General features: G+C 42.7%; 2 protein-coding genes across 5 annotated transcripts in view; one reads left to right on the plus strand and one right to left on the minus strand.

Annotated features, from left to right (window-relative positions):
* The window catches only part of Kansl1 (KAT8 regulatory NSL complex subunit 1), a 134,881-nt gene extending 122,845 nt beyond the window's left edge, over positions 1–12,036 (minus strand). For 3 of the 4 annotated variants that reach the window (XM_040749862.1, XM_040749863.1, XM_040749859.1), the window contains exons 1-2: positions 11,968–12,035; positions 10,159–10,276 (exon numbers count right to left, since the gene is read on the minus strand). The gene's annotated coding sequence lies outside the window, so the exon portion shown is untranslated. Of the gene's footprint in view, positions 1–10,158; positions 10,277–11,967 lie in introns of all 4 variants that reach the window. The other variant, XM_040749864.1, reaches the window with a different exon arrangement.
* On the plus strand, positions 5,390–13,466 carry LOC121141225 (translation initiation factor IF-2-like). The gene is made up of 3 exons (XM_040748067.1): positions 5,390–5,479; positions 11,492–12,781; positions 13,302–13,466. The coding sequence occupies exons 1-2, from the start codon at positions 5,390–5,392 to the stop codon at positions 12,188–12,190; spliced, it is 789 nt and encodes a 262-aa protein (XP_040604001.1). The 3' UTR covers positions 12,191–12,781; positions 13,302–13,466.
* Positions 13,467–24,742: the final 11,276 nt, after the last annotated feature.

Genomic DNA, 24,742 nt, shown 5'->3' on the forward strand with positions numbered 1-24,742 from the left:
TCTTGGAACTAGCTCTTGTAGACCAGGCTGGTCTCGAACTCACAGAGATCCACATGCCTCTGCCTCCCAAGTGCTGGGATTAAAGGTGTGCGCCACCACGGTAGCACACATCTTTGTGAGGCAAAAGCAGGTGGCTCTCGAGCTCAAGGCCAGCCTGGTCTACAGAGAGAATTCCAGGATAGCCAGGGTTACACAAAGAAACCCTGTCTCAAAACAAACAGACATAAAAGAAATCCATGGAATGAATGAGTTACCACCAAAAGGTGTTACAAATAGATTTCAGGAAGTGTTTACATCTATGGATAAATTAACCCTTGGATCTATAGGATAGAAATAATTTCAAGGAACCCTAAGACTCTAAGAGTAGCTCTTTTTAGGTCAATGTAACAAAACCTCACCCCAACATTCCTTAGTGTCATCCAGACAGACACGGATGAGAGCTTCAACGAAGGTTCTAGTTACTACATGACACAATGGGTTGTCAGCAAATTGGTTCCGCCTTTCCTAAAGCAAGTAAGTTGTTGGCAAAGTTCATCCCATTCTCTTTATTTCTATAAGTGTAATAAATACAGTCTTCTATTTCATGCTTATAATCTTTAATGTAGCTTTGCTCCTGACATTCTCAAGATTAAAAAATTCTCCAAAAAGCAGACAAGAAGGTGAACACCTGTAATCCCAAGCACTCTGGGAACACAAGCAGGAACCATCAAGCCCATCTAGTTTAAACAGAGTCTCAGACAGTACAGGGCTGCATAGTAAGAAGCTTTTCAAGAAACAAAAATAAAACAATCTTCAGGAGATGGAGAGATGGCTCAGTAGTTAGGAGCACTTGCTCTAGCAGGGGACCCAGCACCCACACGGTAGCCCACTACCATCTGTAACTCCAGTTTCTGGAGCTCCAACACCCTCTCTCTGCTGACCTGTGAGAGCAATAAGCACTCAGTATGGTGGTGCATATACATACATGCAGGCAAAAGATTCATACTCCTCAAGTAAAATAAACACAACTAAAAAACATTTTTTTAATCTTCAAAATATTTTATTTCAGCCAGGCATATTGGCTCCTGCTTTCAAATCTCAGCACTTAGGAGGTAGAGACAGGCAGATCTCTGTAAGTTCCAGATAGCCAGAACTACACACTGAGAGTCTTGTCTCAAATAAGTTAATTAAATTTCAGCAGGACATGGTGGAGCATGCCTTTAATCCCAGGACTTGGAAGGCAAAGGCAGACTCTGTCTCTGTGAGTTCAAGGCCAGTATGGTCAACAAAGAGTCCCAGGCCCACCACAGCCACACAGTGAGATCCTGTCCTAAACATAAATAGAGGCTGGAGGGATGGCTCACAGTTAACAATGTTAACTGCTCTTCCAAAGATCCTGAGTTCAGTTCCAAACACCCATTTCAATTGGATCACAACCACCTATTAGTCCAACTCCAGAGGACTCAATGCCATATTCTGGCCTTCCTGGGCACTGCATACACATGACACATACAAAAATAAATCTTTAAAAGTAAACAGAGACTGAAGAGATGGCCCCTTGGTTGGGAACACTAGTTGCTCTTCCTGGGTTCAATTCACAGCACTCACAAGGCAGCTCACCACTGTCTGCAATTGTGACACCTTCACAGTCACACATGTAGGCAAAAACACCCATGCACATAAAAAAAAGTAAATCAAATATCCCTGTATTCAATTCCCAGCACCGAAGGTCTACCACAGTACAGTAGTTCTGTAGCATGAACTTTTTCAGTTTCCATGAATTCAATTAAAGACATTAAAAATATTTACTATTGTCCACACCTTTAATCCCAGCACTCAGGAGGCAAAAGCAGGAGGATCTCCATGAGTTCAAAGCTAGTCTGGTCTACAGAGCAAGTTCCAGAACAGCTTTAAGGCTACACAGAGAAACCCTGTCTCCAGAAACAAAAAGAAAAAGAAAAAAAGAGAAATTTACCCTTAAATCCTTAAACGTAATTATCTTTATCTTCCCATTAATCTTGCTGCTCATTTAGGTCTAGTCTCAATTTTCTTTAGTATAAATAATGCTACAAAGAGTATCTTGACTTACAAATCTTTACAAATATCTTTTCCCCCTTTGGGGAGCTAGAACTCTGTTGAAGGACATTTTTAACTTATTGATATGTGCTACCCAGTAGTATCTTCAAGAAAAATCTGGCCCAGTACACATTCCCACAGTGTTAGAGAATTTTTAGCATCTCTAACAGTTTCATTTGCCAATTTAATAGGTGAAAATCATTTACTTTGTATACCTTTGATTAGTTATCAAAAGTTTTTCATATGCTTCTTGATAATTTATAATTTCTTTTTGTGAACTTATATCATGTTCTTTGTCAATAAAGTTTTTACTTTCTCTTGACTAACTTGAAAATCAGTTGCAATAGTCACATAAGTAACTTTGGCTCCCCCTGCTGGTCATATATAACCATGATCAAGAGGCAGATAAACTGGCTACAACTATTGTTACAAATACCACATATCAGTGTTTTTTGTCTCTTAAACTTACACTTAACATGTTCTAGAGACAGGGAGGGCAAATATCACACATTAATGTGTAAGAACAATTGTAAGAGTCCCCTACTAAATATACTGCCTGGCTGGTACTATATGATAGGTTTACATTATTTCACGATGTTTTACTAATGTTGACAACATTCTGATTATTTTTTACACTGGTTTGTCATCAAAAGCAAATATAAGCAAAGGGCTGGGGTATAGCTCAATGACAGAGTGTATGCCAGTATAAGTGAAGTCACAGGTTCAATCCTCAGTACTGGGAAGAAAAATAAAAAAGGAGAATGGAGAGGGGCTGATAAAGTAGCTTGGTAGTATAATGCTTCCCTAATATGCATTCGATCATAGGTTTGGTACTCGGCACCACAAGAATGTAACTACAGCCAACACTCATCCCAAAGCTGTTTACACTTATCAGCCTGGACTCTGTACTTTCAAAGAGTAAACCCAAGACTGGAAAATAGATATAACTGATTCAGCCTTTCCATTGATATTATCCTAAAGATGTATATCCCAGTTTTTGTAAGACCAAAGTGGGAGGATACCAAAGCACGAGTTACATAGTAAAATCCAAGCCGGCCTGGGCTACAGAGTAAGACTGTCTCAAAAACAATAAAGAGGTATGTCCCAAGTCTGGCAATGTCCTTGAACAATTTATTTCAAACACATTTACTAAGTTCGAGAAATGAAAATAAACACTCAGGTGGCAGAGCCAGATGGATTTCTAAGTTTGAGGCCAGCCTGGCCTACAGAGTGAGTTCCAAGACATCTGGGGTTATACAAAGAAACTGTGTCTCAGAAAAGAAGGGAGGGAGGGAGGGAGGGAGGGAGGGAGGGAGGGAGGGAAGGGAGGGTAAAGGCATGGAAATTAAAGAAAGGAGCAGAGGGGAGGGGAGGGGGAGGGGAGGGGAGGGGAGAGAGCTGAACAGTGGTGGTCCACACCTTTAATCCCAGCACTTGGGAGACAGAGGAAAGCACATCTCTGGGAAATTCAGACCAGTCTGGTCTACAAAGCCAGTTCCAGGACAGCAAGGGCTGTTACACAGAGAAACCCTGTCTCAAAAAACAAACACATACAAAAAGAAAAGAACAAACACCAGTCTTCACTCCCAAAGAACTTAGGAACTACAAAAAGTGAAAGAGAAGCAAACTAGTGGCTGGCTACTCAACATTAGATGTCCTAGGTATGGACACCCACATCAGGCACTACAAGCACTGTACACACTGAGGGACCAGGGGTCCACAAGATACATTCAGTGACACCTTCTATTGTTGGTAATATTATCGTGATAACTGTTGTTAAAACAGGAGGAAAGAGCTAGAGAGATGGCTCAGTGGTTAAGAGCACTTTTGTTCTTCCAAGAGATCCATTTAGTTAGCACCCACCATGGGTGGCTCACAAAGCTCACTCTAGCTCTCCAAATGATCTGATGCCCTCTTCTGCCCTTCATTCACACACGGCATACATTCACATAGACATACAGAAACATTTCAAAACAAAAGGAAGAGGACTAAGTCTCCAGATGATAGTAAAAACAACTGCCTGTGTAATGGCCCAGAGGCCAGAACAGAGTACACAAAAGAAACTGTCAACACATCTATACCTGAATGCAAGATGATCCTAGACAGGCCAACAAGAGCATAGTGCTTGGCTAGAGCAATTGAATTGCACCTCAAAAGCTGGAAGAGCCACAACAGAAAAAGGATATGATCATTCAATAAGACCTACATTTACCAGATCACTTCTAATAGAAGCTTGGAAGACAGAAGGCAATCAAAGAGAATAATAAGGTAACTCAAATGTCAGGCAAAAAAAAAAAAAAAAAAGGTAATGGTCTGAACCAAGAAGGGAGAAGTGAGAGTGAGCAGGAAAATGTTTACGAAGAAGGTGGCAGGCCAGAGAGATGGCTCAGCAGGTAAAGGCAACCACTGCCAAAACTGACAACTTGAATTTTCTCACAGAGACCCACGTGGTGGTAGCAGAGAGCTGATCTGATCCCTGAAAATTGTCTTCTGATCTCAAGTGCATTATAGCAGATGTGCACAAACACTCACATACACAATAAATAACTAGCAACTTGAAAATGAGTAATTCAGACATAAGCCCAATTTTACAAAATAAAGTGGTGGCCGGGCATTGGTGGCGCACGCCTTTAATCCCAGCACTCGGGAGGCAGAGGCAGGCGGATCTCTGTGAGTTCGAGGCCAGCCTGGTCTACAAAGTGAGTTCCAGGACAGCTTCCAAAGCCACAGAGAAACCCTGCCTCAAAAAAACCAAAAAAAAAAAAAAAGTGGTGACTGAGATGACACAAGACAAGACTCTGGAGAACTTACAAACCCAACCTGAGTGACTGGATGATAATAGTACTGTCCATCATCAGAATATGAAGAAGAGGCTGGACTTACAAAACTTTTTTAAGAGTCCATTTTGTTCCAGTATGTCATAATGATATCTAATATACTGGTTTTTAAAAATTAAAATATAGGGGGCTGGAGAGATGGCTCAAAGGTTAAGAGCACTGACTGCTCTTCCAGAGGTCCTGAGTTCAATTCCCAGCAACCACATGGTGGCTCACAACCATCTACAACTCAATCTGGTGCCCTCTTCTGGAATGTAGGCAGAACACTGTATATGTAATAAATGAATAAATCTTTAAAAAATTAAAATATAGGACTAGAAAGACAGCTCAGAGTTTAAGAGCACTGGCTGCTCTTCCAGAGGTCCTGAATTCAATTCCCAGCAACCACATGATGGTTTACAACCATCTATAATGAGATCTGGTGCCCTCTTCTGGCATACAGATATACTATATACATAATAAATCTTTTAAAAACTTGAAATGTAAAGAAATACCTAATGGGAAATATCAAGGAGGTAAATGTGATTGGAGATCAGAAAACTAGTCAGAGCCAGAAAACACATTTGCAAATCATCAGCATACAGACAGTAAGTGATTTACAACTCACTACAGACTCCTACAGTGTTCCTACACAGGACGAGAAAACAGAAGATCAAGGAAAGCCAGATGATTTTTAGGAGCAAAAGACAGAAAAAGTCTACAAAGAAAACTGCAAAAGACTAGTAAGAAATGACTCTGATGACAGGATCAGCCATCACCCACATTAAATATTATACTATGTAAAGGTCTTACTATGTAGCCTTGACTGGCCTGAAACACACTATGTATGCCAGGCTGGCATGCAGGAACCCCTGGATTGGGATCACTAGCACTACATTAAAAAATCAGGCATGGGGGGAGGGGGAGCCTAAGAGATGGCTCAGTCGTTAAGAGCACTTGCCACTGTTCTTCCAGAGGACCTGTGTTTGATTCCCAGAACCCATAAGGCAGCTAACAACTGTCTGTAATCCCAGTTCCAAGGGATTTGATCCCTTCTTCAGAATGTCTCAAGACTTCAGGCAAGCATGTAATACACATATATACATGCAGGCAAAACAATCATACACATAAAATAATTTTAAGAAATAGGCATGGCGCATTGGTGGCTCACACCTTTAATCCCAGCACTTCGGAGGCAGAGGTAGGTGGATCTCTGTGAATTCGAGACCACCCTGGTCTACAGAGCGGGTTCCAGGACAGGCTCCAAAACAACACAGAGAAACCCTGTCTCGTTAAAAAAAAAAAAAAGGCATGGTATGGCAGCTCATCCCTATAATTCCAGCACTTAGGAGGTGAAGGCAGGGGGAGTTCAAGGTCATACTCAGCTACATCGTAAGTTCAAAACCAGTCTGAACTACATGATACCATGTTGGGAGAAAAAAAAATTCTTGGGTACTAGAGAGATATAGCAGCAGTTAAGAGCACTTGTTGCTCTTGCAGAGGACCCAAGTTTGATACCCAACCACACCTATAACTCCAGCTCCAGGAGATCTGACATCCTATTCTGGACTTCCTGGACACCCACACACGTGACACACACAGACACACACACATAAATAAAATTAAAATCTTTTTTTTTATTAAAATCCTGCCAAGAATGGCAGTACACTCCTTTAATCCCAGCACTTGGGAGGCAGAAGCAGGTGAGTCCCAGGCCAGCCAGAGCTATACAGTGAGAACCTACCTCAAAAAAAAGAAAAAAACAAAGTACAATAAATAATTTCACTTAATTAGGGGCCAGCAAAGCAGCTCAGCATGTAAAGATGATTACTTGGGGAATGGAAAGATGGCTCACTGGTTAGAGTACTGGCTGTCCTTCCAGAAGACCTGGGTTCATTTCCTGGCACCCACACAGTGGCTCAGAATTCTACACATACATGGAGGCAAAACACCCACATACATACATAATACAAAATAAAAATTTTTATTTTTATTTATTTTTTTTTTTTTGGTTTTTCGAGACAGGGTTTCTCTGTTTTGTTTCGGAGGCTATCGGTCCAGCCCGGCCTCGAACTCACAGAGATCCGCCTGCCTCTGCCTCCCGAGTGCTGGGATTAAAGGCGTGCGCCACCACCGCCCGGCAAAATAAAAATTTTTAAATTTTTAAAAAAAAATCAACTGCTGCCAGGCCTAATGACTTGAGGTTGATCCTGAAAACCCACTTGGTGACAGGAGACGCCCAACTCCCACGAGCTATTCTCTGACCTCCACACAGCACATGCCCATATATGTGCACCCATGTATATCTGTGTATGCACAAATAAATAAATATAACATTTTAACTAAATTAGAATAAAAAAAAAGGTAACTGAAAACAAGCCATAAGAAATACATAACTTTCAGGGGCTGAGGCTAAAACTCAGTAGTGTAATGCTTACCTAGGCAACATCATACAAAAAAAGAAAAATGAACATTTTGCCATAATATATACACTTTAATTAAAGTCTCATTTCTTTTTTTTTTTTTGGTTTTTCGAGACAGGGTTTCTCTGTGGCTTTGGAGGCTGTCCTGGAACTAGCTCTTGTAGACCAGGCTGGCCTCGAACTCACAGAGATCCGCCTGCCTCTGCCTCCCAAGTGCTGGGATTAAAGGCAAGTGCCACCAACGCCCGGCGAAGTCTCATTTCTTTTTATTAAAATGTGTAACTTGCTGGTGGTGTGGCAGTGCACACTTTTAATCCCAGCACTTGGGAGGCAGAGGCAGGTGGATCTCTGTGAGTTCCAAGGTCAGCCTGGTCTACAGAGTTCAAGGACAGTCAGGTCTACACAGAGAAATCCTGTTTCAAAAAACAACAAAGGGCTGGAGAGATAGCTCAGTGGTTAAGAGCACTGGCTACTCTTCTAGAGGACCTACACAGCAGCTCACACCTGTCTGTAACTCCTGTTCCAGGGGATCTGACACCCTCACACACACATGAGGGCAAAATATACATAAAATACAAGTAAATAAATTTTTTTGTTGTTGTTTTTGTTTTTCGAGACAGGGTTTCTCTGTGGCTTTGGAGGCTGTCCTGGAACTAGCTCTTGTAGACCAGGCTGGCCTCGAACTCACAGAGATCCGCCTGCCTCTGCCTCCCAAGTGCTGGGATTAAAGACGTGTGCCACCAACGCACGGCTACAAGTAAATAAATTTAATTAATAAAATAAAATGCAACTCCAATCTGAAAATAAAAAAGTACTATTTCTGCCAAATTAAACATATTTTGAAATGTTCTTAAGTATAAAAATGGGAGGAAGGGGCTGGAAAGATGGCTCAACAGTTAAGGGCACTGACTATTCTTCCAGAGGACCTGGGTTCAAATCCCAGCACCCATATGCAACTCAACACTGTCTGTAACTCCAAGATCTGTCACTGTCACAAAGGCATACCTGCAGGCAAAGCATCAATGCATATAAAAAAGATAAATTTTCAAAACAACCCTTCTGTATTTCTAAAAAAAAAAGTGGAAAATGTGAAAGAAAAAAACTGTTTATGGCTTATGCCTGAAATCTCAGCACTTGGGAGGTGGAGTCATTAGAGTACTAGACCAGTCTAGGCTATATAGCAAGATTCTATCTCAAAACAACAAAGTTTAGGCTTAGCACGTTTTTTACACGGATCAAAGGATTGGTAAAACTAAGGCAGCCACACAATTACAATCTCAAGTAGTTAACAGATAATAATTCATGCATACTATTGGACATTGACTGTATTTCCACCATGTCAAAGGACTCTAGTAATACCCCAAGTTTACCAATAATTAGAGGTAAAACCTTAAACACTACACCCATCTTTAAAAAGTAGGCTTCAATATATTTAATACCTTGAAACCAAGGAAATTGCAACATGAAATCTAATATACTGATCATAGAAGTCAGAGAGTCCTGATGGCTCAGTGGTTAAGAATACTACTGAAGGACCCAGGGTTCAATTCCCAGCAACCACATGGCAACTTACCACTGTCAACTCTAGTTCCAGGAGTTCTTACACTGTCACACAGATATACATGCAGGTAAAACACCAACACACATAAATAAAAATAAATATAAGGAAATGAAAACACAGTTATACAAGGTCCTCCAGTTCCTAGGCAATCGGAACTTCAGACTGTTTCCGCATTCAATCTCTACAGCTGTGCTATGGGAAGAGGCTGAAAAGAATGAGTCACTTTGGACCCCTTTATATTAATATATGCACTCATCCAACAAGAGCAGCCAGAACATAAATGGGGATAAGATTCAGTCTACATCACCTCAAGATTTCCCAAAAGTCTAAATATTAGGTTACATATACTACACTATTCTGGAATTACACGGAGCAGATCACCACAAAGCAATCATTCTCTAACTCTCAAGGAAGGCGAGGCTGACAGAGGACTTCTAGCACTACTTATCAGTTCTTAGTCCGTCCGCTACTTCCTCACTTCCTCACTTTCAAGCCTTCAGCTCAGTCTTCTGCTTAGTCCTACCAAGAGTTCTTTTGCCATCTCCAAACAGATTAGAAAGAGCCACAAGAGACAAAAAATAACCATCATGGAAAGCTTTTTTATCAGATGGTCACTGTCCACATTGTCCTCCACCCCGTGAAATGAAAGGACACAATGGCTACCTGTTGAAAAAAATTAGTAAGTAAGGGTTCATGAACTGGCCTAAGGAGCAGCAAGGCATTTGAAGAGTTGTACATATAAACCTTAATATACTGTATGAAACTTCAGAGTAAACAAATGGTTAATGACACATCTTTTGTAACACATGAATCAGCTACTGATTTGCAAAAGTGGAACACACCCAAGTTCATATGACACTAAAGTACCTGTTTGAAAATGGACCTCAAAGTCTGAATTGCCAACCCATTAACCAGGTTTGGAACGTAATTTTACTAGTATGTAAGCTGTAATAACTTAAAATTAAAAAAAATGAACTCACCATTATAAAAAGTTAATTTGAGAACTTCATTAATATTTTAACACCAATAATCAAGAAGAGCAATAATACAAATCCTAAGAAGCTAATAGTCCTGAGGATGAGTATCCTGTAAGGTAATTGAAGAGTAGTAAATTCAAGAACATCCTAGCATTTGGAATGTTGAGACAGGATGTTCATGAAGTTAAGGCCATGCTCAACAATCTAAAAAGTTCAGGGCAGCCTGGGCTACAATGAGACCCTGTCTCAAAACACAAATAGCAAACAAACATTCTTGGTTCTAAAACACTCATATGAAGTAATAAGGAAAAGCCAATACATCTTACCTTAAGAGGCATCCAAATAGCATTCATAGTGTCAGGAATAGTTCAGATGAGACTCAGAAAGAAGCAGGAAGAGACTAAGAAATCTCCTCAGTTACCACGGATAAGGAATTGGGAAGAGCTGAAAAGGAGGATTTTTCATTTAGATGGAAATAATCTAGAATATGTAAATATCTTATTCTATCTGGGAAGGGTGTTAAGTGCCAACTGCCTTACCATCCTAAAAAGTGTACAAGTGCTGGGTGTGGCACACACTTTTAACCCCAGCACTCAGAAGAGGCTGCGGCAGGCTGTTATATACAAGTTCAACACTGGCCTGGTATACAGAGTGAGTTCGGGGCCAGGCAAGACCACATATTGAGACAGTATCAAACACAAAAACAACAAAAGGTACAATAAACAATTCCCCTTGGAAAGGGCACATGTATATTTTACATCAAAGGAGAACATAAATTTTAAATAATTGAAAATTACTTATCAAAGATTCAGAAAACCAAAATCCCAGAGGAAAAGTTATTCTCCCAGAGTATTATTTTATAAGTACTACTGAAAATGTTTTATTAACTCGCCACCTGAAAGTCTACAGCTACCTTTATTTAATAAATGTAAACCTCTCTGGAAATTCCAATGTCCTGACTTTTCTTAAAATAAGTTTCAGAGCTAACTCTACATCATCATCATCATAATCATACCTATTTTTCACTGAAGTACTACAAGTAAAAAAAAAGGGGGGGCGGGGGTGGGAGAAAAGATCCTTCTTTCCCAGAGATCTTTAAGAGCAGCCCAGAGGAATTAATTTTGAAGATGGAAGGTGTTAAGTTTGTAGGGTGGACTAAATGACCCCTTCCTTGTAGGAGCCTTTAGGCCTGAATGAAAATTCCAGCTTAACCAGTTACTGCTTCACTTAAAATGGAGGCTTGCCCGAGTAGGAACACAAAAATAACACACTCAACAGTTTAAAAAATAATTTCTTAAAATCAGAGTCGAGGTCCCCGTTTTAAAAATAAAATAAAGCACTGGGGCTTTGCTCCGTCTCCGCGTTTGTCACTTCGGTTAGGGAGACTTGGCATCACTTTGCCTACCGCTCATCGGATTTGGGAGGTGGGGACCGGAGGAGTTTGACTCTTGACCCGACTCGCAGGCGAGCCTGAACGCCCCTCCCACCCACCCCTCACCCCGCGACGCGACGCGACGCGACCCCCAGGCTCTACAGAACCACCGGGCCGAGATCCCAGAGAGCGCCAGCCCGCGCCCCTCCCCCGCCTCGGACCCTCGTCCCGGAGCCTCCCCAACCCCCCGCGGCCCGCGACTCCTCCGGCCCGGTCCCCATTGTTAGGAGGGGGCGGCGGTGGCCGGGGCTCGCAGCCCGAAGCCCGTGGCCGTTCCCCGACTTGCCTCAGGAGGGGGCGGCCCGCGGGATGCCGCTTCCCGTCCTGCCCGCCGCCGTCCGTCCCACCTCGCTCGGCCTGGCGCCCCGGGGCTCCGCTCGGCGTCCCCCGCTCCGGCCCCCTGGCCTCCAGTCTCCCGGTCCGCCGCGGCCCATGGCCTGAGGCCCAGGCCTTGCGGGTGGGCGCCGGCCGGGGGTCTCTGCGCCCCACACACGCGTCCCCGCGTCCTCAGCCCAGCCGCCTTCAGGGCCCTCGGCGGCGCCCGCTCCCGAGACCCCTCAGCCTCTCTCCGCCCCACGGCGGCGCACCCCGCGACGTCCCCGGGACGGGACGCCCCACTCTGCGCCACCATCACCCCGACCCGCCGCGCCCCCACCCCCCGGGGCACTAGTGCCAACGGCAGCTCCCCCGGCCCCGGACCTACCTGCACGGCTCAACCAAGCCTAGAGTGGGGGGGGCAAGCTTCCGCCCTCCTCTGTCTCTCATTGGCCCGTCCGAGGCAATTCGCGAACGCCATTGGCTGCGAGTGGACGTCCCTCAGAGCTGTGGGGCGGGACGGTGGGGGGGGAGAGATGCTGGTGCCTCGGCGTCTCTGTCTCTGTATCTCTCATATCTCTGTCTCGGCCCGTAGGAAAGGAGAGGCTTGAGCTAGACGGAACTGGACAGGGGCCTAGTGGGAGAAATAAAAATAGGAAACCCTACAGTGCTTCACAGCAGTCCACCACTCAACCCCTGGCCTCAGTCCCTCAGGTCCTCTTTTCTGTCACCCCCAACCCCTGCCCTCACCCTTCCAGGTTCTTCGTCCAGGAAGCGATGTGATGAAAACCGGGCCCAGAAGGCCATAGGGAGAGAGATTTTGTATATGTACATTAAATATACACACATAATTGTTTATTTATGAAGTCAATCAGATTTGAGGTCATGAGGGCCTGGAAAGGCCACACATCTCACAGACCAGGAAGGAATTGAGAGAGAGCTGATAGTCAAAAAATCACTCTCAGAGGTGGTGACAGTGGTTACCTCCTGGGATGAAATGGGTTGCCCAGCAGACCAAGGGAGAGAAAGACATAATCTCAGCCATATCCTTTGTAGATAACTGATTATCCGTTCCATTCATAAACATTCCAACTGAAAAAAAAATATTAATTAGCCAAGCGTGATGACCTAAGCCTGTGATTCTAGCACAAGAGACCAAGGTAGAAGAGGAATAAGTTCAAGAGCCAGCCTGGGCTAACCAAGTGAGTATTATTTTTATTTTTTTTATTTTAAATCAGGTCACAAAATTAGAAACAAACCACACGAACACGACCCACGGAGTCAACTAACCGGGGCTCGTAGGGACTCACAGAGACAAAACCGACATTCAAGGACCCTGGAGATCCATCCATGCTACCTAGGCCCTCTGCATATGTCATGGTTGTGTAGCTTTGCTGTTCTTGTGGGAGAGGGGGCTGTCTCTGACTCTTCTGCCTGCTTTCCTCCTACTGCCTGGTCCGGCCTTGATATTAGGGCATGTGCCTAGTCTTATTATAACTTGTAATGCCATGTTTGGTTGATGTGCCTGTAAGGCGTGCTCTTTTTCGAAGGGAAAAACAAGAGGATTAAATCTGGAAGAGAGGGGAAGTGGAAGGCATGGACTGGGAGGAGAGGATGGGAGGGGAAACTGGGATGTACTATGAGAGAAGAATAAATTAAAGAAAAAGAAAATCAGGACAATATCCAGATTTAGTGGGGAATCTTACTTCTTCTTTTGTTCAGCTTCAAATACTAGCAGAAAGTGAATGTGTCCCGAGGAATTCCATAACACAGAAGAGAGTAAACGATCCGCAGATGAGCTAACCGACAGGCTAAAGGACTGACTTTCTCAAATCGTAAAAAAAAGAAAAGTGCAACTAAAATTAAGAAGAAAAGTAATGGCAAGCCAGGCGGTGGTGGCGCACGCCTTTGATCCCAGCACTCGGGAGGCAGAGGCAGGCGGATCGCTGTGAGTTCGAGGCCAGGCTGGACCGACAGCCTCCAAAACAATACAGAGAAACCCTGTCTCGTATAAACCAAAAAAAAAAAAAAAAAAAAAAAAAAAGCAATGAAAAGTCAACATGGAGAAGGAGGAGCAAGGATCTACTGCTGAACGAATATGGAAACTACAAGAGAGCCTTAGGTCTTGAAGCTACTTAAAGGACTCTTCAGGCCCTAGTAGACAGGTGACCATAAGAACTAAAAAGAAAACATCCATAAATCAGAAGTCTTAACTTTTTTAGTGTTGGCGACATATAGGGCCTCTATCTCAGAATGTTTCTAAATCATACCAAATGCATTTAGGAATCCAGAGGCAGACAGCCAGATTGACCCAGGAGGATCACCTGGGGTACAGAGAAATGTAAAGAAAACTAGTTATAATAAAATACAGTTTTGCTTTTTTAAAGATGTTTATTTTCATGTATATGAATGTAAAATGTACTGTGTATATGCCTGGTGTCCTTGAAGGCTAGACACAGATCTCTGGAGTAACTGGAGTTACAGACTGCTGGAGCCTTTGTGTGGTTGTTGGAAACAAAACCTGTGTCCTTCACAGGAGCAAACAAGTGCTCTTAATCTTAGGTCCATCCTTCCAGCCCCTAAAATTTTAGGACAAGAATGGTGGTACATGGTATTAATCAAGGACCTGGAAAACTGTGCTACAGGAAAAAAAAAGTTTTCTAAATATTGCAAAAAGAGCCGGCCGTTGGTGGCACACGCCTTTAATCCCAACACTTGGGAGGCAGAGGCAGGCGGATCTTTGTGAGTTCGAGGCCAGCCTGATCTACAGAGCAAGTTCCAGGACAGCCTCCAAAACAATACAGAGAAACCCTGTCTCGAAAAACCAAAAAAAAAAAAAAAAACCAAAAAAAACAAAAACAAAAACAAAAAAATATATTGCAAAAAGTATACTATAGCAATATAGTGCCTTTTATTGGTAATCAAATAATTAATTGAATGACCATTCTAATTTTGAAGTCATAAATGAGTCATTTTTTAAAGAAATCTGAAAGTGTCATACACTATGATGCTATAACATATTGGTGACAAAGTCACAGGTACTGCTAAAACTAAATTATGTTGTTTACATTTGCAATTGGAGGAAATGTTACTTTGTCTTGATCTGAAGCAAAACTTCATGGAGTTCTTAATCTATGGACCACAGACCAAAAAAGAAAGAAATCACCTAACCTAAAGAAACTGTCATCCCCACCCTCCTTGTACTCTTCACCCCTCCTCCCTGTCTTTCTCCCCTTCCTTGCCTCCAAATACTTTCTGGTTCCCCCTCACACAGGCAGATGTCTGATATCCCGGTGACACGAAGAACAGGGGAACAGAATGAGGGCTGAAAAAAAGAATATATATGCATCTTGTCTCTCTTTAAATAGAAAGGTCTGGGGGAATAGCTCAGGGGGAGCACCTGCCCTGGATGCCCAAGGATGGAGGGAGAAAGGACACTGGATGCATGTTGCAGATCTACAGCCATGAGAACATACAGACTTGGGTGGGATGTCAGTAGTTATGTCGTTAGTTATTCTCCAAGAATAATGATAACATAAGAAATCATCTTTAGCTGGGCGGTGGTGGCACACTCCTTTAAACCCAGCACTCGGGAAGCAGAGGCAAGCAGATCTCTGTGAGTTCGAAACGAGCCTGGTCTACAGAGCTAGTTCCAGGACAGCCTCCAAAGCCACAGAGAAACCCTGTCTCGAAAAACAAAACAAACAATCAAACAAAAAATCATCTTTAACCAGCTAGGGTGACGCTGGAATCCCTGCACTTGAGAGGCCAAAACAGGAAGTTCCTAATTAGAGGCTACCTTGGGCTACATAGCAAAACCTATCTCTTTTTTTTTTTGTTGTTGTTGTTGTTTGTTTGAGACAGGATTTCTCCCAGTAACTGTCCTGGCTCTCCAGGAACTCGCTTTTAGACCAGGCTGGCCTCAAACTCGGAGATTTTCTTTATTCTGCAGTCAAATGCTCTACCCCTGAGCTATACCCCCAGAGATTCTCTTTATTCTGGACCCTGCCTTTTAATTAAAGGAGACGTGGTGAATCTGATTGTGGAAGTTCTAGAAGCGACACAGAAGGAATTAGAGGAGGGATACACAGGGATGGAAATAACACAGTGTGCACTCGTGAAATACTTAATTTTTTAAAAAAGTTATCAGTTCATAGTTTCTCAGTTAATTCTGCTTAGATCATCTTCAGTGTAGCTCCTTGCTTACTATCTACAAAATGGGCCAGAGGAGGGGATAGAGAGGTAGCCCTGTGGTTTAGAGTATCATCCACTCTTTTTTTTTTTTTGGTTTTTCGAGACAGGGTTTCTCTGTATTGTTTTGGAGGCTGTCCTGGAACTCACTCGGTAGACCAGGCTGGCCTCGAACTCACAGAGATCCGCCTGCCTCTACCTCCCGAGTGCTGGGATTAAAGGTGTGCGCCACCAACGCCCGGCCCGAGTATCATCCACTCTTGCAAAAGATCTGGGTTCAGTCCCCAGCACCCACATGGTGGCTCACAAGCATGTGTAGCGCCAGTTCCAGGGAATCTGATGCTCTCATCTGACTTCCACAGGCATGCATATGGTACACATGCAAACATGTAGGCACAAACTCAAACACATAAAATTAAATACATTTTTTATTTTAATTTACTGAATTAGCACTGGGTTGTCTAGCATATCTAGGTCCAATCACCAGAACCAACACATACATACACACATATACACATACTCACACACACACCTACTTGTTTGCTTGCTTCTAAACCAGGTGTGGTAGCTCACGATGTAATCCCAGAACTCTGGAAAAAGAAACATAACTCCAAATTTGAGACTACTCAAGTAGACAAGTACCTAAGTGAGTTTCAGGCCAGCATGGGCTTCAGAGTGAAACCCTGTCAAAACTCCTCCTCAAAAAAGAAACTAGGCTTGGTGACATTTGTCTATAATCCCTCCACTTAGGAGGTGGATCCAAGAGGTCATCATCCACTACACTGAAAATTCCAGGCAAATCTGGGCTACGTGAGACTCTGTGTCAAACAAATAAGAGAACCTCCTCCAAAAATGGCACTTAATAATAACAACAATAACAACGTTTTTCCTGTTAGGGATATTATGAGGATTAAGTTAGTGTAATGGATTTTTTGGTTTTGGTTTGGTTTTTTGAGACAGGCTTTCTCTGTGTATCTCTGGCTGTCCTAGAACTCACTCTGTAGAACAGGCTGGAACTCATAGAGATTGCCCTGCCTCTGCCTCCCAAGTGCTGGTATTAAAGGCGTGCACTACCACTACTGTAATGGGTTTTTAGCCCACAGAGCTAGGTAATGTAGTTCAATGGTCCAGCATTTGCCTAACAAGCCCACATCTCCTTTCTTTCTTTCTTTTTTTTTTGTTTTTGTTTTTTGTTTTTGTTTTTTTTTTTTTGGTTTTTTGTTTTTCAAGACAGGATTTCTCTGTGGCTTTGGAGGCTGTCCTGGAACTAGCTCTTATAGACCAGGCTGGTCTCGAACTCACAAAGATCTGCCTGTCTCTGCCTCCCCAGTGCTGGGATTAAAGGCATGCGCCACCAACGCCCGGCCCACATCTCCTTTCTAACATTGCAAAAAAAGAGTGCCTGATACAAACCCGGCGTTGGTGGCACATGCCTTTAATCCCAGCACTCAGGAGGCAGAGGCAAGCAGATCTCTGTGACCAGCCTGGTCTACAGAGCAAGTTCCAGGACAGCCTCCAAAACAATACAGAAAAACCCTATCTTGAAAGAGTGCTTGATACAAGCAACATACTCAATACTTAAATATCATTATTACTATGTTTTTGGTAACTTACATTCCAGTCCATCATATGAAAATTCTGTGATAATTATTTGTACTAATGATATGGAAGACAGAAAATTAAATTAATAAAAGGCTTACCCCTGCCGGGCAGTGGTGGCGCATGCCTTTAATCCCAGCACTCGGGAGGTAGAGGCAGGCAGATCTCTGTGAGTTTGAGGCTGGGCTGGACCGATAGCCTCCGACAATACAGAGAAACCCTGTCTCGTAAAAACCAAAAAAAAAAAAAAAAAAAAAAAAAAAGGCTTACCCCAATTCTTGTTTTTCAGTTAAATATTTCAAAGTTTGATTATTTTACTTTTTTTTCCTATTTATTTTCCATTCCTCTGAGAAGGAAGACCAGTCTCTGTTTTAAAGCCTTGCAAATTCACTCAGTGGGAAGGGGAGACTGCTCTAATTATGAGGGGCTAATTCCCAAAGGCCATGCATAAGTCAGTGCAAATCAATGTGGAATGTCCCCTTTAGAAAAGACTTTAATATAATATTGTGAAATTGAAGATACACATACTCTATGTCCCAGTAGCCCCACTAAAGCCATATAGAAAATGCAGAATCATAATATGAGTATACCCAGCACTCGGGAGGCAGAGGCAGGCGGATCTCTGTGAGTTTGAGGCTGGGCTGGACCGATAGCCTCCAAAACAGTTCAGAGAAACCCTGTCTCGTAAAAACAAAAACAAAACTACAACAACAAAAAAAACAAATAATATGAGTATTTCCTGCAAGAACATTCACAGTAGCAGTATGCCCATGGCCTCCAGCTGGAAATATCCCAGACGGCTTATCAGAGCAAGGTTAAATTGCGGGTTTTGTTGGACATTTCATTTGATTTTGTTTAATTTGATTTGGTTAGTAGATTGATTTTGGCATTGGCTGTTGTTTGGGGGTTGGTTTGGTTTTGGTTTGACATTTGTTGTTTGTTTGTTTGATTGTTTTAAGACAAACTCTCCATAGATAATGCAGGTTGGCTTGGAATTCATTATGTAGTCCAAGCTGGCTTTGAACACCTGGTGATCCCCCACCATCAGCTTCCCTAATGCTGGAATTGGAGGTTTGTGGAACCATGTCCAGCTTTAAATTGCTATTTGTTTGTTTTTGTTATTACTGTGTGCATCAGTGTAGGCCATAGTACTTGTGTGGAGATCAGAGAAAAACATTCAGGAATTGCAAGGCTGGTAACCTGAGTTCAATCTCTGGAACCCATATGAGGTTGAAAGGAAAAATCCTAATCAATAAAGTTGTCTGCTGGGCTGGAGAGTTGGCTCAGCGGTTAAGAGCACTGACTGTTCTTCCAGAGGTCCTGAGTTCAATTCCCAGCAACCACATGGTGGCTCACAAACCACCTTGGATAAGATCTGGTGCCCTCCACTGGCATGCAGGCAGAAGACTGTATACACAATAAATAAATAAAATATTAAAAAAAAAGTTGTCTGCTAACCTCCACCAGTATACACACACTGCTATGTACATATATTGATAAAAAATAATTTAAAAGTACCATACAAGAATCATACATTTTGTATTTTATATTTAACAATAAAAATAATTGGGGGGGGTTTCAAGACAGGGTTTCTCTGTGTAGCTCTAGCTGTCCTAGAACTCACTTTGTGGACCAGGCTGGTCCCAAAATCACAGAGATCACCTGCTCCTGCCTCCCAAGTGCTGGGAATAAAGGCATGTACCACCACCACCCAGCTAACAAAAATAATTTTTTTTGGTTTTACGAGACAGGGTTTCTCTGTATTGTTTTGGAGGCTGTCCGTCCAGCCTGGCCTCGAACTCACAGAGATCCGCCTGCCTCTTCCTCCCGAGTGCTGGGATTAAAGGCGTGAGCCACCACCACCCGGCTACAAAAATAATTTTAAAAAATTTAAAAGTTGCTAAAGAAAAATAGACAAGATATGTGGCAGCATATCATAAAAAAGAAAACACAATCGGGTCTTTCAAATTTTTAAATTTTATCTTTTCTATTGTGTGTGGGGTGTGCACATGCAAAAAACACGTGTGTGGAAGCCAGAGACAACTTTTGGAAGTTGGATCTCTCTTCACCAAATGGGTCCTGGGAAGTGAACCAACATCACCAGGCTCAGCCACAGATTGTATGTTCTGAACCATCTGGCTAGCTTCCTTTAGTTATTTTTTCCTTTACTTTTTAAAAGATTGTTTTTATTTTATGTGTATGAGTGCTTTGCCCACATGTGTACATGCATTATATGTGTGCCTGATGCACTCAGAGGCCAGAAGAGGGTTCAGAACGCTTGGAACTGGAGTCACGAACAGCTGTGAGCCACCATACAGGTGCTGGGAATCAAACCCAGGTCATCTGCAAGAACAAGTGTGCTAAACCACTGAGCCATCTCACTAGCCCACCAAAATAGTTGGTTTTGGGGGCCGGGGGAGCGGTGATGGTGGTGGTGGTGGGGAGGGTGTTTCCAGACAGGTTTTCTTGGTGCCCTTGCTGTCTTGGAACTCTCTCTGTAGACCAGGCTGACCTCAAACTCATGGAAATCTGCCTGCCTCTGCTTCCCAAATGCTGGGATTAAAGGTGTATGCCACTACTGCCCAGTTCTCTATTTTTGAGCTAGGATTTTGTAATTAAAGTTTGATGGGACAGTGAAGAAAGAGAATTAGCAGAGGTGATGTGACAGGTGTCACCCTTCCATACAGACTTGCAAGTCTAGTCTGTAAGAACCATGATGAGTAGGAGTTGGACAAAACTCAGTGTGGTAGTTTGAATGCAATTGGCCCCCATAACCTCCTAGGGAATGGTACTGTCGGGAGGTATGGCTTTGATGGAATAGCTGTGGTCCTGTTGGAAGAAGTGTGTCACTGTGGGGGTGGGTTCTGTGGTCTCATGTATGCTCAAACCATGCCCAGTGCCTCCGTTCACTTCCTGTTGCCTTCGGATAAAGACGCAAGAACTCTCAGCTCCTTCTCCAGCACCATGCCTGCCTCCATGCTGCCTTGCTTGCAGCCATGACGATAATGGACTAAATTCCTGAACTGTAAGCGAGCCACCCCATTAAATGTTTTCCTTTCTAAGAGTTGCTGTGGTCATAGTAGTATGTTACATGTAGCACTGAGAAGCCGGCCCTGAGAGACCTGCTTTCCTTTCAAACCAGGAGAGCTATGAAACATGAAAGCCCATTCAAATACAGCACATTTTTTTTCTTTGTTTTGTGTTGTGTGTGTGTTTACAATTTATTAGTCCTGTCTTTAGACGCTTGCACCATTTTGGGACTAGAAAGTTGGTTTAGCAGTGAAAACTTACTACGCTTTCAGATGACCACATGTTGGTTGCCAACACTCACACTCATGTCATGTGTCTCACAAATACCTATAATTCCCGGTTCAGGGTTTCTAATGCCCTCTGGCCTACATAGGGTCTGCATACCTGTGGTGTGCATAAAAACTCATGCAGGCACACACATACACTTAAATAAAATTAACTGAGTATTTAAAAAAAAAAACAAAAGAGCCTTGTGTTACTGGTGGACACCCTTAATATCAGCACTTATGTTGGCAGAAGCAGGATGATCACAGTGAATTCCAGGCCAGTCTGATCTATAGAGTAAATTCCAGGACAGCCAGAGCTGTTACATGGAGAAAACCTGTCTCAAAAACAAAACAAACCCAAAATAAACAAACAAAAAACCCAAAAAGGAAAATGAGGGCCAGAGAGATAGTTCAGCATTTAGGAGCACTGACTGCCTTTCCAAAGGACTCTGGTTCAATATCCAGCAACCACACAGCAACTCACAGCTGTGTGAAACTCCAGTTCCAGGGGACCTGACACCTCACACAGACATACATGCAGGCAAAACATCAATGCACATGAAATAAAAATAAATAATTTTATTTGTTTATTTTTCAAGACAGGGTTAGCTGTCCTGGAACTCAGGAACTCATTCTGTAGGCCAGGCTGGCCTGGAGATTGCAGAGATTCACCTGCCTCTGCCTCCTGATTGCTGGGATTAAAGACTTGCACCAACACCACCACTCTGGCCACAAACTCACAGAGATCTGCCTTTCTCTGCCTCCCAAGTGCTGGAATTAAAGGCATGCACCACCATCACCCAGCTGATTTTTTTTTTAAATGTAGAGAGGATGAATAATAAGTGATATGTTTCTGCTGATGCAGAAGTTCAGATCAGGACCAGATTAAAAACAGATAATTGTAGATTTATTGGGCAGCCTCAAATCCCAAAGAACAAGCCCAGAGAAGCTGAGCACTGAGGCTAAGGCAGGGAGGTTTTATAGACCTTAGGCAAGGGGTGATGGCCTGCCAGCCAGAAGCAGGGACTGTGTTCAAGTTTGGTCAAAAGGGAGGTTCCTAGCAGGGAGGTGGTGGCGTGCCTTTAATCCCAGCACTTGGGAGGCAGGCAGAGGACATATCTGGTCAGAACTCCAAGGGCAGGCCAGTACAGACAGATGCCTGAATACTAACAAAAGAACACACACATGCACGCACGCACGCAAAGTGAGACTCCGGGCAGGCACTTGGGTGTCATTCCTTTATTCAGAGTTTTCTCCGTGCAGGCAGGATGGGGGAAGTAAGGCAGATGAAAGCCATGTGCCACTTCCTCAGGGCAAACTATTTTTAAAAAATTCTTTTCAGACATGGAATCTTAGATGGCATCTTGCGGTAGTGATGCACACCTTTAATCCCAGCATTCAGGAGGCAAGGGTAGGCAATCTCTGTGAATTTGAGGCCAGCCTGGTCTACAGAGTGAGTCCCAGGACAGCCAAGATTACACAGAGAAACCCTGTATCATAGAACAAAAAGACAAAAGAAAGAAAAAAGGAATCCTGGGCTGGAGTCATGGCTTGGAGGTTAAGAGCACTGACTTCTTTTCCCAAGGTCCTGAGTTCAATTCCCAGCAACCACATGGTGGCTCACAACCATTTGTAACGAGATCTGGTGCCCTCTTCTGACAGGCAGGCTGTGTACATAATGAATAAAGCTTAAAAAAAAAGAAAAGAAAAAAGGAATCCTGATGGTTCTTTACAGAGATTTTGCGAAAATCTTAGTGAATGGATAGAGCAGAAGACATGCAGGATCCTGTGCTGGTCCTGACAGCTATTCCCAGATTGTCCCTGACTTGGAGAGACTTCCATGTATCAGATTCTGTGCTCTGGGAGTGACAGAGAAAAGGAAAACTAGACTAAGTGTCCAGCAAGGGATTGCAGAGGCCAAGCGTTGGTGGCGCACGCCTTTAATCCCAGCACTCGGGAGGCAGAGGCAGGTGGATCTCTGTGAGTTCGAGACCAGCCTGGACTACCAAGCGAGTTCCAGGACAGCCTCCAAAGCCACAAAGAAACCCTGTCTCGAAAAACCAAAAAAAAAAAAATATATATATATATATATATATATATATTATAGGTATACAACACATTACTACAGTGCAAGCAGTTACAAAAAGCTCTAATCAAACTCTAAAAGATATGCTTAATAAACAGAAGGGAGTAATAAATACTCCCAGAAATGGATTGCACAATGCTTTATTAACATTAAAATTTTAAAATGCTAATGAAAAAGGAACAACAACTATGGAGAGACATTGGATAATAGAAAAAAAAAACTGCTGAATTAAACCAGCCTGTATTTTTGTTGTTGTTGTTGTTGTTTTGTTTTTCAAGACAGGGTTCCTCTGTATTGTTTTGGAGGCTGTCCTGGAACTTGCTCTGTAGACCAGGCTGGCCTCAAACTCACAGCCTCTGAGATTAAAGGCATGCACCACAAATGCCTGGCATCAGGATGTATTCTTTAACGATGTCTTGACCTCAAAATGGAAACCAGAATATGTGTTACACTGGAGAATAGGTTTTGCTTTTGTTTCCACAGGAGAAGAGTTATGGATACCATAAAAATTGATAAAGGTTAGATTTGAACAAGAGATACCCCTTGATTAGAAGAGGTGATAGTTCATCAAACAGCATGGTCATTCAATCTAAACTAACTTGTAGGACTAACAAATGACTTTCATTTGATCAGATATAACTTGCCAAAAAGGAAACTTCCTAAAGTTAGGGCTGGGGCAGGGTTTTGTTTTGTCTTCCAGAAGAATGAAAGCATCCAACTAAGGAATCTGAAGACCACTGGACAAATGAGACATCTGAAGAAAAAGGATGAGTCATCCAGAGAAAATGTCCTAAGAGAAAGAGTAAATTGGCCTAATGGTATAGTACATTTCCAACAGGATAAAATTTTATAAATCTTCCCAAATGTTTATTTCTGTTGTTCTCTGCAGACATATAAGGCAAATAAATGGTCTTCTTGAAGTCCCAGTTCAATTAAAAATTAAAGCTGGACCTGGGAGTGGTGGCGCAAGCCTTTAATCCCAGCCTTCGGGAGGCAGAGGCAGGCAGATCTCTGTGAGTTCGAGACCAGCCTGGTCTACAAGAGCTAGTTCCAGGACAGACTCCAAAGCCACAGAGAAACCCTGCCTTGAAAAACCATAAATAAATAAATAAATAAATAAATAAATAAATAAATAAATAAATAAAATAAAGCTGGCTTTGGATTTGGAGCATGGCTCTCTCCTTCTCTAAACCTAAACATGCTTGTTAAAGGAAAATCTAAAATCTCTGACTCCTGTCAAAAGAACTGCTTGGTATGGGCAGAAGAAAAACCAAAATTAAGGAACTATTCTATTGCCACTTTTATTTTGACTCTTTAAAAATTTTCTTAAGGCATATTATCTCAAAATTTGTAAGATTTATATATATATATTTAAACTTTCTGTTATGATATTAGTGGTCATATAGAGTACTAATACTAGAAGAAGACTTAATTTAGCATACTGTTCGTGATTTTGGGCTTGAGTATGAATCAGGTAACTAGGAAATAAGTTTGTGTACTCCAGATATACTTAACAAATTGTGATCCTTTAACCCCTCTGAGATCTGCTGCATAAGACATTTAAAATGTTTATGTTTTTTTTCAGTGAACCAAGACCTTTCCTAAGAGACTTTTGATGTCTCCAAAAGAATGATGGGGCCCCACAACAACGATTCCACCTAGATTGTGTTAACACCACTAAGTTGACAAATACCACCCAAAAATCAGTTTTGGATTACAAACTGGTCAGGACAATTTCAAGGTGGCTAGCTGAGATGGTCCAGCCTCATGCTACTCTGGCCAGGATTTCAGATAAGCCTTACACTTTCCCAGAGACTGGCAACAAATGATACAGCTAGCTCTCCCAGGACTTGACCATCATCTCAATTTTCTCAGGGTCCCCTAGAGATGCCATCATTCCCCCTCCGCCAGACAACAGGAAGTAATCTAGAGAACACAACACCCACCCAAGAGGTGGGTTGGGTGAGTTTTTGGTCATTCAGTAGGTTATA

This window comes from Mesocricetus auratus, unplaced genomic scaffold (assembly GCF_017639785.1).
Source record: "Mesocricetus auratus isolate SY011 unplaced genomic scaffold, BCM_Maur_2.0 Super-Scaffold_100007, whole genome shotgun sequence".
Lineage (NCBI taxonomy): Eukaryota > Metazoa > Chordata > Mammalia > Rodentia > Cricetidae > Mesocricetus > Mesocricetus auratus.

Bases quoted from the DNA above. Each gene is read 5' to 3' on its own strand.
- LOC121141225 (XM_040748067.1), top strand. From the start codon at position 5,390: ATGGGAAATATCAAGGAGGTAAATGTGATTGGAGATCAGAAAACTAGT. The intron at 5,480-11,491 runs GTAAGTGATTTA...CCCCATTGTTAG, and splicing joins AAATCATCAGCATACAGACA to GAGGGGGCGGCGGTGGCCGG.